Consider the following 16,106-nt stretch of genomic DNA (forward strand, 5'->3'; position numbering starts at 1 on the left):
CTCTAATAACTAGATTATCGAATATTTATTTGATGGCTCCGATTACTTCGATGATAAGTCGTGTAAATTAAAACGTAATATCCATTTACAATTATGTTGGAAAGTAAAGTGCTATTTAAAATGTAAGGTTGTATGATATATTTAAAGTTGGCTGTTCATTAGATACATAGCGCTATGCTACGCTAAAAAATTAAACGTTAAATATTGCAATTTGCATATTTTAATCTTATGATAGTCTGTCTTAGTGTGTGTGTGTGTGTCTTAGTTTCTTTAGTGATAGGGCTTTGTGCAAACCTATTGGGTAGGTATCATCCACTGATCTACCTCTAAACAGCAATGCTTAGTATTCTTGTATTCCGGTTGGAAGGGTGTGTGAGTAAGTAACTACAGGCAGGAGGGAAATAAAATCTAAGCAACGAACGGTAACGATGTACTGAATGGTTAATATTTTTTACAGCGCTATGAGTCATGGGCGGTGGCGACCACTTACCATCAAATAATTCATTTACCCGTTTAACTAAATATATAATAAAATAATTTCCACTGTATTATATTTTTAACTTTTCATCATCAAAACCCGAAATGACCTACCCATGTTCCATAATCTTCGCTTAAGATTAACTCTAACCACTGAGCTCTCGGCTCTCCACCTCGAGCTTATTAAGAGGCAGATGTTATATTCCAAATCATTAAGGCCAAGCTTTAATCATAATTAATAACAGATTAAAACTAACATAGATACCATTTTCGTTAATGAACTAACCGACGCCTACAATATGAATACTACCAATGACTTGGTATTTTTAGTGTGGCACAAGTTCGATGTGACTCCTTGAACTTAAACTAATAAAATTTGGAGTGGGGTTAAATCTATACTAATATTATAAAGATATGTATATGTAGGGGTAGTCTACGGAACCAATGATCCAATTCTAAAAACTATTTAACTGCGATGTAGAGAATCTTATATATTAATAGCGTAAGCCGATTTTTGTCCCAGTGATTATGGGACGATAGCTGCGTAGAAAAAAACGGTTATGGTCTCATTTTGAAGCTATTTGAAGCCGTAGATGAGCAGAAAATTAAAATTAATTCTTGATTGCAATTTACTAAATTGTTACAATTTAACAAAAAAATAATTTTAGAGAGCGGAAAAGTTACTGTCCGGTTAGAGTGACTACGGCTGTAAATAAGAAAAAAAAAATTAAAAACGTAAAAACAATTAAAAAAAATTGTTATCGACAAACTCCAATTCTAAATGAACTAATCTATACTATTACTATTGACATTAAGCATTTCATTTAAATAAGCTTTTATAATTTTGGCGCCTAATGTAGATGAGTGACTTGCAATGAAAAAAAAAGCAGCAGACCCACTAGTGGCTAATAATTCTTCTACCAATATGTATGGACTGTGGTAACTATTAACCATCAGATGGCACATCTGCCTGTCCGTATAGTATTATTAAAAAAATAAATTTAACTTAATTAAAATAACAAAACAGTATTTAAATCGAATTAATGATATTGGTTTTGTAAATATTACATCTTTTAAAATAAAATAAAGTATAGCATTAAAATCGCATCGCACGACCAGTGGTCGAGCAACCTTATATTCTGATGTTCGATGTAATGAAAGCAGTTATGTGTTAGTGGATGCTGTTTGCATCTTTTTATAATCTTGAACACGGACTCTGTATTTTCATTAGCCTTTATATCACAAAATGAGATTTTTTCGCAATTTTAATATACATATATTTTTTGTGGTTTTAGAGTAATTTTCCACAGCACTACTTGTAGCTTGTGGTTTCGTGTGTATTTTTTTTTTAATAATTTTTGAGTTTTGTTGTAAAAAAGACTTTGGCAAAGAAGGCATATTATTCGATACAAGATTATATTGATGATAAAAAAGCATGGAGCTAATGCTTGATGACTTCCAGGCAGGAGACATAACATACATATATAAACGTCTTTAACTAATATGACTGTATTTTTAGATATAGAAAAAGAGTAACTACAGAGTTTCTTGCCGGTTTTTCTCGGTAGAATCTACATTCCGAACCGGTGGTAGCTTTACTTTAAATAGTTTGTTAAATGACGATTCAAAAGTGCTTGTAAAAGCCTACTTGAATAAAGTATATTTTGATTTTGATTTTTTTTATTGAACACATAAACTCTTATGAAATTGTATGTATGGTCATTTTTAAATTGCTCGTGTTATAAAATTCTTTAAAATAACTCCATCGGTTTTGATTAAACTTAGCTCGATAATAACTTATACCCAGGATAACATGACAAATTATGGAATACTTTTGATACGTTTAAGCAACAGCGTACCTCATCGACCTCTCGTTTTGGGAGGATAGATTGATAAATTATTTATCACCTGTACTAATATTGTAAACGCGAAACTAACTCTGTTGGTCTGTTACTTTATAACGACTAAATCACTGAATTGATTTTAACGAATAATTTTAAACGGACTTAGAACACTTTTTCATAATTTGAAACAATTTTGGGGATAAAGGATTGTATAGAAGTTCTTGAAGCATTTTTGTTACAAACTGAATTACATGCGGGTGAATCAGCGGGGTTAGCTAGCATTTCTTATGTAGATATTGTCTTTAGTAGATTTTCTTGGCAGTTTCCTCACGATGTTATCCTACAGTTACGCACGATGAATTTAAAACTCAAATTTGAACCCGCATATTTCGGCATAATTCAAGTGTTCTAGTCACAAAATACAAAAAATCCTGTCTATCTGTTTTGGCTGAACCGATTTTAATGAAACTTGGTATGAAGATAGTACGGAATGACATATTTCAAAAAATATCTCTAAATAAATTTAATTGAATAAAATTTGTACTGTTTAAGTGGATTATATTTCTTGTATCTAATTATGAATTACTTTACTTCAAATAGTACGTAAGTCTATTCCAGCGGATTTCAATGCGGTTTTCAATAATAAAAGAGCGATTTAAGAGGAAGGTTTACATACATACATATAAACCTAATACATGCATCTTAAAATATATGACTCTAAGTTTAAAAGCCGGAAAAAAAATATTTTTATTTATTTTGTACGCCTTGAAAAATTAGCTGGTATATAAGATATAATATTACAGCTATTATATTATATCATAAGAGAACAAAAGTTTAATAAATATTTGAACACGTCACGAATTACGTCATTGATATAAAATATTGACGATAAATTAAAAAAAAAAAAACCGGTTTTCTGTTTATTCTCACACAAAACATTTTCTGAAAGGAAATATTTTCGATATTTCGGAAGCGTTGGTTCGAGCTCCCTTTGAAATTCTTTGACTTGGAATTAATTTGATATCAATAGAAAGGCGGGATTTATGTAATTAGGGAGGGGGGGAGTTTTGGTTTATTTTATAGAAGCGATATTAAACTTTAGCAAAGTTAAAAGTTGAGAACAATACGATAATGACTTGGTGGTGACCGTACTATAGTAACAGCCTGTAAATTTCCCACTGCTGGGCTAAGGCCTCCTCTCCCTTTTTGAGGAGAAGGATAGGAACATATGCTGCTCCCATGTGGATTGGTGGATTCACATGTGGCAAAATTTGGTTGATAATATAGCCGAGCACGAGACGAATTATAAACACAGATTAAGCACATGAAAATTCAGTGATGCTTGCCTTATGAACCCACAATCATCGGTTATGATAACCGTTCTAAAAACTGGGCCATCTTGGCTCAATTTGTACTATCCACTCATCATATGTTAGAATTGTGTTGTGAATTGTGAGTGAACCAGTGAACCAGAACCATATACAAGAGATATAACATCATAGTTTTTAAGGTTGGTGGCACTGATAACGTAAGGGATGGTTTAATAAGAATGTCTATGTACAGTGATATCTTCAGGAGTTTTAGTGGGTACCAATCTTACATAACAAACAGAATATACCCGTGATGGTAACTACCATCTTTCTGTTTGAATTTGAGGATTTCTTGACAAAATCCATCTTTTTATGGACTCGACCCGAGGATCAAACCCACGACTTTGAAATCTCCAGCCTTATAAGCCCATTTGACCAGGGCATTCAGTTCGTGGTATTAATTATAGATCTATCAATAGATAAAAAAATAATAATTAAAAAAGTTCCATTTAAACAATAAACAATGCCTTCAAATGCGAAAGTAAAAGTCGATCACTTATCACGAGATGATATGAACACAGCCTTTGACCATCATTCATTATAAAAAAAAATCGTAAGACAAACCCGTTACTATAAACGACTACTAATATTTTATGTGAGCCTGGTACTTTCAAATTCATTGCGGAATATGTTTAAACAAATATGTGTTTTTTTCATAAACTATCTCACTAAAACAATTTTACCAATAATTGCGGGTTCAAATCCACCATCCGCAAGGCACCACTGAACTCATGTTTTTAGTTTAAAGGAAAACCTCGTGAGGAAACATACATATGTCTAATTATAATGACAAGTGTAACTACCAACTCAATTTGGAGCAGCGTCGTAGAATAATCTCCAAGTCTCAACCTAAAAGAGACAGGAGACATTACCCCAGTAGTTGGATTACAAGCTGCTACATTTTCCTTTTTTTTATTGAATGGTTGAATGCTATGTCAGTCATATGTGTGGGTGATGTTATATGTAGGCGTGTATATCCAAATTCAGTTTCACATTCTGCAGTAAGATAGCTATCTGACACGACTAGAAGAAATGCTTAATATGTTCCGAGGGTCAGGAATGTATCTCAAACTACAGCTAGAAAAAATGTCTCAATAGATAAATTACAGAAGTCTCTATTGCAAATCGCCTAATTATAACCGCATTGGGATACTGATACTTCGTTGGAAGGATGTCAGGAGGAATCCTGATGATGTAACCGTGATTTTTTTTTTTATGGCATTGGTTGGCGGACGAGCATATGGCCACCTGATGCTAAGTGGTCACCACCGCCCATTGACAAAGGCGCTGTAAGAAATATTAACCATTCCTTACATCACCTATGCGCCACCAACCTTGGGAACTAAGATGTTATGTCCCTTGTGCCAGTGATTACACGGGCTCACTCACCTTTCTAACCGGAACACAACAATACAGTGTACTGTTATTTGGCGGTAGAATATGTGATGAGTGGGTGGTACCTACCCAGACGGGCTTGCACAAACTACCACCAAGTACCACCTGACGTGTTATTGCATGATCAGGAATTGTATCTTCAATTCTTCAACTGGCTTTAAGATTCAACAAGCTTTGCCATTCGGCAATGTATATTAAACACAGAGTATCGATTGTCATTCGTTGTTTCGGCTTCGATGGTCGTGATTTGTCGATGCGCTGAGTCATTTTATCTTACGAAATGTTCTCATTGTGCTGTGCTATTAATATGTTGAAATGATTTTGATATTTGTACAAGAATAATAATGTAAGTTTTAATCTCTTCTATTGTAGTTCGGGAGGTCGGGTTTGAAAAAGAATCTTCCCCTGAAGAGAGCGTTCGAAGCTCCACGTAATAAAAAACCCTGGTGATTATTTTTATAGAAGCAGCTGTACCTCTAATTTTGGGTTCAAATATGAAATCGGACAAATAAAATTTATTAGTTTTTTTTTGTTATAGTATAGTTAGGCGGACGGGCGAATTGACTTGATGTTTATTGGTCACCATCGCCCATAAACATTCTTTACATTGCCAAAGCGCCACCGACCTTGGGAGCCAATGTGTTATGTCCCTTGTGTATGTAGTCACGTTGGATCACTCTCCTTCAAACCGAAACAAGGTAATACTAAATATTAACGTTTGGCAGTAGAATATCTGACGAATAGTTGGCACAAAGCACCACCAAGTGAAGTTTTCTGTCAAGAAACCCTTAGTAGAAGGTCTAAGATCGGAAATGGCATTGTTGCTTCTCCGTGCCTCGGGAAACACGTAAAACCGTTTATTCGGCGCCTGTTATCCCCTTGTCATCTCTGATTACCGTCCCCTCCATAAAAGCTTGGTAGTAGGTAGTGCATTTTTATATGGGTAATTGGGTATGTATATTTTATGTTAATTTATTGTATAATAATGATGTCTATAAATTACGATGTTATTTGTCAGCACTGCAATCTTGATACTTGTGTCTAGAGAGAATGTTTGAATTACATGAAATTTATTTTAGATATATTTTGTGTTACACACACACACACACTTACTCTATAGTATGTCTGTGCTTGTCTCCTTTGAGACTGGCCACAATCGGTCAGGGTACATCACTATCATCAGAATAATAATGATAGCACAAAAATACTTGTAAAAGCCTCCTTGAATGAAGTGTATTCCGATTTTACTAATAACAAAGCCATACCGGCTTTGCTTGTGTGTCATATTTCAACAACATTTTAAACTTAAATAGTCTGTTAAAATACAGTGACCGCGCCGACTTAAAAAATTTTTTTTGATACATTTTTGTGAATCGAGTCTGGGTCATTTCTTACACAACTCAGGTAGCCGGTTCGAACCCGGTTTTTATGAATGCCCCACATAATTTATGGTCTTACAATTTTTTTATGACGTCATCGATCTTTGTTTACGACGGACAGCCGCGACGAATTTTTAAGGTGTATGAATTGTTTATAGTTTAACACTTATTTAAATAATAATTTGAGAGTATCTGTTGAATAATGTTTGAAATATGTTTGTTACACTTTAATGTCTTGACTTAACCAGGTACAGAAAACTTGGTGGCAGGACTTTGTGCAAGCCCGTCTGGGTAGGTATCACCCACTCATTATATATTCAACCGCCAGTGATACTTTGTATTGTTGTGTTCAGGTTTGAAGAGTCGGTGAGCCAGTGTAACTACAGTCACAAGGGATATAATAACTTAGTTCTCCAGGTTGGTGGCGCATATGCTCGATTTGAACAATCCTAACACCTGCACAGAAGTTTTTGAATACGTGGCAGTTTTCTGTACTAGTAACCCCTCGGCGAAATTCCATGATGAAATAATAGTTAACACGTAAACTCGTAACAAGAAGACAAACTTATTGATTTATATATACAGATATCCTTCTGAAGGATGTCTCTACTTCTAAAAGGACGGCAACTGTAACTTAGACTGCCGTTTCAATTTGATTTCATGATACCCTAACGACCTTTTCAATCCGAGCATGAAATTTACTTGGTCGTACTTTAATGAGGCATTATCCCAGCAGTGGACTAATACCCGCTATGTTAATAGCAAATATTTTGCATGAAATTTACTATTAATTCCAATATTAATTAGGTTTTATTTTGATTTCATTTCCAATGAAACTGCAAGTCACTTATCTACATTTGGCGCCAAAATTAGTAAACATTAGTTCATTTAGAATGTTTACGTTTTCTTATACAACCTTTTTTTTTTTTCTTATACAACCGTAGTACCACTCTCTAAGCAACCAGTAACTTTTTTCAGGTGAGCCTCCTGCTCGTTTGTCACCTGTGACATAAAAAAAAAACTTTGTTCCGCTCTCTAAAATTAATTCTTTGTAAAATCGTAACAATTTAGTAAATTGCAACCTGCACGTCTATGTTTGCTTTCTTGTTCTTCAAAATGAGACTATTACCGATTCTGTATATGCAGTCATTGTTCCATAATCACTGGGACAAAAATGGGTTTACTCTATTCAGGTTAAAGAACTATACTATCAATAAACTACTATTAATATATAAGATAAAATAATAATAAATTGTCGATATTTTTGTTAGTATCGGTTATCGAATATCTTATCGATTATTTATCGATACTCTTGTCACGCTCGTGGGTTCATTTTATTAGGCCAGTGACTAAATACCGTGACATTGAGGGTTAGGCGTTAGTGCCGACATAAATTGTATTAAGGGCAAGTGCTTTAAAATTAATATTAGTACCTTGGTAGGGCTTGAATTATTTGGTACTCAGAGAATCGAATATTTATTAAAGCATTCAGAGATGCCTTATAAAACATAGGCTAGCTGTCCACGAAATGCTTAAAAATACAAATTTGTCTAGAGACAAATAATTTATACACTATATTACTAAAAATTTATCCTTAAAACTATGTTAAAATTTTGGGTTGTCCTATAAAATTGAAATCAATCAAATTAAATCAAAATACTTTTTATTCAAGTAGGCTCATAAAAGCACTTTGAATTTTTGTCTTATAATCGTCTTTGTCTTTGAATCGTCATGTTATAATTTTGATTTAATTTTAAAGCTACCACCGTTTCGGAAAGTAGATTCTACCGATAAGAACCGGCAAGAAACTCAGTTGCTAATCAATTCCAACATTTCAATTACAAATGTCAGTAAACAACCAATATATATATTTTTTATATATCCTGCCTAGAAGTCAATAAAAATACTAAGTCTAATCTTGTATTGTGTAATATGCCTTATTTATCGATGTTTTCTTTTTTATATAATATTTAATTTTTTTATGACATAAGCCTATTTATAAAACAATTTCATAATTAAAATTAAAATATATTCGTTCAACCGAGAATCGAACCTCCATTTAAAAATGTCTTTCAGTGTAACCAGTCACACTTCGATACACCAAACCCCAATATCAAAGCTTTATTAAAGTGTCAACATTACAAGAAACTTGCAATTTTAAAAGCTCTTATTGTATTACTAAGAATTTGAACAAATGTTTTTTTTTTCACATTTAATTTCTTTTATTAGATTGCAGTTGTCCCGTGGCTTCGCTCACATTGAAGGGGTTGGTTCAGGTGTTGGTTATAAAAGAAGTATCCTTTGTCTTCAGGGTAGGCCGTAGGAGCCGAGATGTCTCAGTTAGAACGCGTGCATCTTAACCGATTATTTCCACGAAATTCTGTCACATGTGCATCCATCAATCGGCATTGGAGCAGCGTGGTGGAATATCATACAAAACTTCTCCTCAAATTGAGAGGAGATCTTAGTCTTAGTTGTTACCGTGTGGCCGTAAAAGAGCAACAGACCGACGGACAAAGTTACTTATTTATAATATTAGGATATGTTAGAAGCATTACACATTAGTAGCGAGTAATTCATAGAAATATATGTACGCTATGAGGAAACCGGCATGTAAAAGGTGAAAACGTGCATCATGTGTGCCAACCCGCATTGGAGCAGCGTAGTGGAAACAACCTTTTTTATGATATATGTTGGTGGACGTGCAAATGTGCCACCTGACGGTAAGTGAGCACCACCGCCGATAGACAATGGTGCGGTTAAAAATATTGACAAATCCTTACACCACCAATGCGCCACCAACTTTGGGAAATAAGATGTTATGTCCTTTGTGCCTGTAGTCACACTGGCTCACTCACCCTCCAAACTGGAACACAACTGAGTACTGCTGTTTGGCGGTAGAATAACTGATGAGTGGGTGGTACCTACCCAGGCGGGCTTGCACAAAGCCCTACCACCAAGTAGTAACCTTCTCAAAAGGAGGATTATTATCTAACCATTGAAGCATATGGTGATTTTCTTTCACGATATGACCTAAAGATATCGCCACACGTAATTACTTGAAAGAAATATATAAAACCATCTTCAGACGTTTAAACAAATTTTCGCGTTCATAATAAAATTTTAACGTACAGTTAACGAGAAGAACCGATGTTTTAACTACAATGAGCAGTAAAAGTAATCGCCTATTGTTCAAAACTGCTTCGGGCGTATCAGAAACTTTTTGATATAGAGCGTTACTAGATGTGGCTCGTGACGTTGAATACAATTCGGTAAATTGACGTTTTAAAACTGTTTGTTTAAATGACTTAACAACTTTTATGATATTAATATTGGTTATTTTTATTTTTTACTTCATTCTTGATAGGACCATGTATTAGCCCAGCCGTGGGATCTGTATATACTGTTAATATAATTTTCTTTATCTATATTTGTTTTCAAGAAAATAAATTAAGTATGTCATATGTGTTGTGTTGTGTTGTGTGTTTGGATTCTATAATTAAATTTAAAAAATATATACATCATAAATGACTGCAAGTAAATGAATATTATATGCGTTTGTTTGTAGTTATGTATGTATATTGCATGATTGTATATGTTGTTAATTAATACAATGCTTTAAATAAGTCGCTTGTTAGTTTACCAATTTAAACTCTACGTATGTGTGTACTTATCACGTAAGAATATCTGTGATTACCTGTGAATTGCTATCAATGTTATGGTGTGGGTAAAAATCTTCATACGCACATTTTAATAAGCAAGCGCTTAAGCGTCATTGTATATGTTTTGATATATATACATATACGTTATTAAACGTTTTTATAACTTATGATTGACACACGTTGACGTTTAAAGAAATATGACGTTTAGAAATCTTAATGCTCTTCCTAACCTGGGAGCTAAGATGTTATGTCCCTTCTGTACACTGGCTTACTCAGCATCTAAGCCGGATCACAACGATAAGCGGTACAATACATGATGTGTGGGTGTTAGGGTGTTACCTACCCAACAGACACAACCTACCACCAAGTATTGTATGTCACATCTAGTTACAATATATCCTCGTTAAAATAAAATTACAAAGAGCGTTCAGAAAAACAATGGTCTGTATATAATATTTGAAGCAATACAACAGAGAGTTACTTACGATTTTGTTTGAGAATACTGAATACGTTTTTCGTGGAGGTGATTTTATTGTGGAATTTCGTTTTTTTTGTTTTTTTATTCTTTACAACACGTGCCTTTTAATATTTTGTTTATTCGTAAACGTTTCGGTAATAACGATGTTGAAAGTCGTGGACTCTAATCCGGAAAGGTTTTAATTTCCATATATTCAATTTGTGCTAATAATTTCGTTTGGTTGGTTAATATCCTAAAATACGTTTGAGACAGTGTAATCACAGGCAAAAGGGACATAAAACTTAGTTGCTAGGGTTGGTGGCGTCTGTCACTGTCACTTACCATCAGGTGGCCTATATGCTCGTCACTAACCCATATTTTAGCCGTGTGGTGGAGTAACCTTGAAATCTCCATAAATAATAATGAATGATGAAAAGATAACATATATGCATATATAATATATACTGGTTGTTTTTTTTGTAATAACTTTTAATATATGGAACCTCTTTTCGTTTTCTTAGTTAAGGTTTTTTTTTATTATAATTTTAACATTTTGTCGCAAGATTTATCTGTCTTGAATAAATGTTTTTTTTTTCTTATTCTTTTTCTGACGACCTCCGTGGTCGAGTAGTGTGTACACTGGTTTTCATGGGTACGCCACTCCGAGTCCCGGGTTCGATTCCCGGCCTAGTAGATGAAGAAAAAGTCCATCAGTTTTCTATGTTGTCTTGAATACGTCTATCGTAAATATTAATAGCGTAAGCCGATTTTAGTCCCAGTGGTTATGGGAGATAGCTGCACGTAAAACATCGGTTATGGTCTCATTTTGAAGAGACAGTCCAGCCGTAGATGTGCAGAAAGATAAAGAGGATTTTTGATTGCAATTTACTAAATTGTTACAATTTAACAAAGACTTAATTGCTGGCCGGTTAAAGAGCAGTAATAAGGCTGTATAAGGAAAAAAAAAAACATTTGAATAATATTTCATCGTTTTGGCGCCAAATGTAGACGAGACTTGCAGTTCGCAATGAAATGAAATCAAAACAAAACCTGTAATAAATAGAAATTCTTAAAAAAAACCTTTTGAATAAACGCAATGTTTTGCGGTACTAATAAATGATGAATCGTCAATTTGTTATGTCAAAGAATAATTACTTAACCAATATACGTAAAACTTATACCGGAAGATGCAGCGTGATTCGGAGAAGGTTTTAGTGTATAATATCATTATGGAAAGAGCGGAGTTTCGTAGTTCCACCCTCTTTAAATTTAGACTATTGTCAATCGTATTTAATATTCTTGTATAAATTATATGTATTCTTTCCGCAAGTCTCGTGATAGGTTCTCGTTATATCGGATTATGGCTGTAAGGATAATAGTGTGTGTGAGTCTGTGTTTATGCACACACTAGCAATGTGCATAAGCATGGTTATCGTGACCAAAATTGTAAAAAAGACATCGTAAAGATATACTTTAGATAGATAGATAAAGACTTTATCTATCTATCTATCTAAATTAGTAATAAATTATATATTAACGTTTCTAATTAGTAGTAAATTATATATTAACGTTTACATTTCTACTATCCTTAATTAGTGCGAAACTTTTATACTCCATCAAAAGATACACACTAAGTACATATTCTTAAAATTGAACAATTTTCGGAGCCGAGTTAGCCCAGTGGTTAGAACGCACACATTTTAACTGATGATTGCGGGTTCAAACCACGGAGATCCACCAAGGAGACCACAGCATGCACTATTACGGAAAAAATATTTAAATGCAATTAAAATAAAAAGTGAAAAAATAATACATATAAGTAAAAATCAAATATTAATTAGTAACTTAAAATTAAGAATAAGTTTATTAATTAAACATTTATTTGCGTGTTAGGTTAAAAGTTTAGTGAGACACACTCTTTTTTTATGTTATAGTTTGGCGGACAAATAGGCCGCCTGATGGTAAGCGGTCACCACTGCTGACCACTAGATATTAGTGCTGTAATAAATGTTAACCAAGCCTTACATCATCAATTCGCCACCAATCTTGGGACCTAAGATGTTATGTCTTTTGAGCCTGTAGTTACACTGGCTCACTCACCCTTCAAACTGGAATACAAAAATACTAATTATTATTGCTGCTTGATGCGCTTGCACAAAAACCTACCACCATGTAAAGTACTCTGAATTTGGACAAGTTGTAACTATGAATATCGGGGTCATTAGTATTCCTAGAAAGTGTGTCCACAGAGCCTTGGAATAGCGGCGCTATGTTTTACTAATAATTCTGTTTAATAATCTCTTTCTCCTAACAATAATTGACGTTCTACAATTCGCAACAGTTTTTTGGACATTGGATTTTTCATTAAATATTTTTTGTAACGGTATGATTCATAAAAACGAAAACATTTAAAAATCGAATCTTAAATATACGAAATTGAAATCTTGGCCAAGATCCATATTATTCATCCAATAAAGATTAATACTCTATGGTGAAGTTGGATAAGAATTATAATAAATTACTGTACAATGTAAGCTTGAGGCTAATTTGATAATATTGTTTAAAAACAAAGACCTATTCTTGTCTATCATGAACGAGCTTAAACAAACATACAAGCTCGTATATCCGCTGTACATTTGAATTACTCGCTCAATGTACGAACTTATATAACTCATGTCTATTTTATAAATAGATTATTTTTTATTTTTTATAAAATCCTATCAAGTGACTCCTTCAGACTTAAGTTTTTCTTGCCGTATATTTCGAAGTTTATGTCATCTATGTATGACAGCCACAGATCCTGAGGTTCTGGGTTCGTTGTTCAGGTTGGGCTGATAAAAGTTTTTAAGTATTGTATTGTACCCTTTGTAACCATACTCCCATGCCTCGGAAAGCACGAAAAACGCCTGAACTCTTCGTTCAACTAATTATGTTTAGATGTATGTTTAATATGGTTTGTCGTTCTTATTTAATTGAATATCTTATTTATTTAACCAGAGCCAAAGATTTTTTAAGAAAACACTGGATTACATTGTATTTTTTATTCTTTTTTTAAAAATCCCGCGTATTTGTAAAATCGAGTTTAAGCTAGACACAGGATTCTTCATCTGAGCCGTACCGAACGATTATCTTCCATTTATAACGATCCAAAAGCTTTTACAACGCAGAATCGATCTAGCAAAGTAATTTAATACTCTATGCCAATAGGAATAAGAGCCATAACACATTCAGCGAGGTATAAGAATAATTTTGCCAACTAGAAATGGGATACGTGGTGTATGAATCTGCAGTTACGACTTTTTTCGTTCAATCCGTGAATTGCTTCGCTTAATCGATTCCGAAACGATTTCGATTCGATTCGGAACGATATCAGCTGTCAATTGACATTCAGCGTGAACGAACTTCAGATCGAATGATATGTGTGAAATAATCTTTTTTAAATCAATAACAATTTCAAACGTAACGTCACAAAAAAGTTTCTATATTTATAGCTAATTATTTATCTATCAAACATGACAGATGTCATACGCCATATTATAATTAATGAAGAATTTAACGCAAAATTAATCGTAAATATTATTAAAAAATAAAAATTCGACGTGCGATGAAATCTTGCCTTACCGGTAATCGAATAGAGAAGAAACAAGACCGAAAAATCAATAGCATCGAAATTGATACGAATAACGAAACCAACAATCCATTTAAGTACGTTTTATCTGGAGATCTATATATTATTGGAAGATTATGGATAGAAGCATTGAAGACAGCTTTAATTGGTATGAACTTCCACCTGATTCCAGTGGTTGAAGCGGCGAAAGTTCCAGAAACACCACAGAAGCCACCGTCTATGAAGTATACTGACTTACCCCTGTACAAAAGTCCGCATTACGAATATAAGGACCATTTAGAAGCTAACCAGAAATGCCCAGACGCTAACGTCAAACTGTTACACCAATCCTTGCTCCCATATGTCAAATGCTACAGACATATAATTGCAAGAAACATCTGTGAAGCCAAATGTTTTGTAGAAGAGAAATACTTTAACACCTGCAATGTTATCCACAACGCAAAGAGAGATTTCAAGCAAAGCATCAGAGATCCAAAGAATTTACCGATCAGACAAGTCACGGTTGCAATTGGTGGTACAGCTGGATACATTCTAGGTGGAGGGGGTGGTATACCGAGACGCATATTCTTCACGAGTCTTGGGTTTATATCAGCTGGTGCCTTATGCTTTCCACAGGAAACTGATGACATATTCAGAAACGTGACTTATACGTTTGGTAAAGTTTTCATAGCGGTTTATAATAAATGGTGCGGTAAAGAGTTTGCTATGAGAGAGAAATTGGCTTGCAAGGATGAGTTACCACCACCGCCTCCTACCAGGAAACCAATTCCATGCCCCCCAAAATAATATTAGTGGTATTTATAAGTGCTTTTATAATCCGTTGAAATATATTAAATAAATTCGTGCAATGCAACCTTAATTGATTTTTGCCTTTTAAATTACTGTATCATCATTTCCTAATCATGTCTGATAATATTATATTTTATATAATATTTATTAACATATAATACCGAGAGTCATCTAGTGCACAAGCAACCATATTTAGTGCTAAGAATTATAAGGAAAAACAGTCTCAATGAAGAAAGTTAATAATTCAAATATTACAGGTTAAAACTAGAGTGTCTAATACATATAAGACTAACGATTCGCCTCGGCTTTGCACTGGTGCGATTTAATAATAAGGAACATGATAATTATGATATATGTACAAAGATGTACATACATATAATTTACACCATATAACACTCAGGAATAATATAGGTTTTTAATATATATTCATTTGTATATTTTACATTGGTTCCGGATATTATAGAACAAACAATTTTTAAATCTTTATATTATTTGTATAAAATAAACATTTTGTTAGTTTAGCCAGATTACCAGTAATCTAAAGATATGATTAATGTTCCACCTGGAATAGGATGTATGATTTTGACGTTGTGAGAGTAAATTTTGGTAAATGGTGCCATAGCATCCTAGATTTACTGGGTAAGATTATCCTGGTCGATTTCGGAAAGTTCCCATGCGTGAAAAATAGTACGCTAGACCAAAATGCTTGGATTTGATAACCATTTTCGCAAGACAGTTTCGTCATCTTAAGTTTTCGTCCCTTTATCTATCTGCTTAATGTCCATAACACGCTCTCATAAAAACAACCGAAAGCACTCATAGATAACTCAAGTCCATTTACGTTGTACTGGACTCATAAAAATACCCTGTTATCACCAGATTAAGACGTATGATAGCGCTGTGACGTCATTACGAAGTTATACCGTGTAATGGAGACTGTTCGACGAATTCCAACCTTATCTGTATCGTATCACGGCTGGTTTTCCTTTGATAGGTTATGTATATTTTTTCCAAATTCAACGTTTATTGCTGTCCAGTTTTATACTGTGGCAGCGTGAGGCTTTTAATTTACAATTTATGTTTGCGCTCGATGTGATTATTTTTA

The 16,106-nt window shown here is 33.8% G+C and overlaps 1 protein-coding gene across 1 annotated transcript; it reads left to right on the top strand.

The window, feature by feature from the left end:
• The first annotated feature begins 14,141 nt into the window (after window positions 1–14,141).
• LOC125074312 lies at window positions 14,142–15,071 on the top strand. The gene has a single exon (XM_047685607.1). The coding sequence runs from the start codon at window positions 14,189–14,191 to the stop codon at window positions 14,996–14,998; it is 810 nt and encodes a 269-aa protein (XP_047541563.1). The 5' UTR covers window positions 14,142–14,188; the 3' UTR covers window positions 14,999–15,071.
• Window positions 15,072–16,106: the final 1,035 nt, after the last annotated feature.

The sequence above is a fragment of the Vanessa atalanta genome, chromosome 27, assembly GCF_905147765.1.
Source record: "Vanessa atalanta chromosome 27, ilVanAtal1.2, whole genome shotgun sequence".
In the NCBI taxonomy this organism is placed as follows: domain Eukaryota; kingdom Metazoa; phylum Arthropoda; class Insecta; order Lepidoptera; family Nymphalidae; genus Vanessa; species Vanessa atalanta.

Bases quoted from the DNA above. Each gene is read 5' to 3' on its own strand.
- LOC125074312 (XM_047685607.1), top strand. From the start codon at position 14,189: ATGAAATCTTGCCTTACCGGTAATCGAATAGAGAAGAAACAAGACCGA.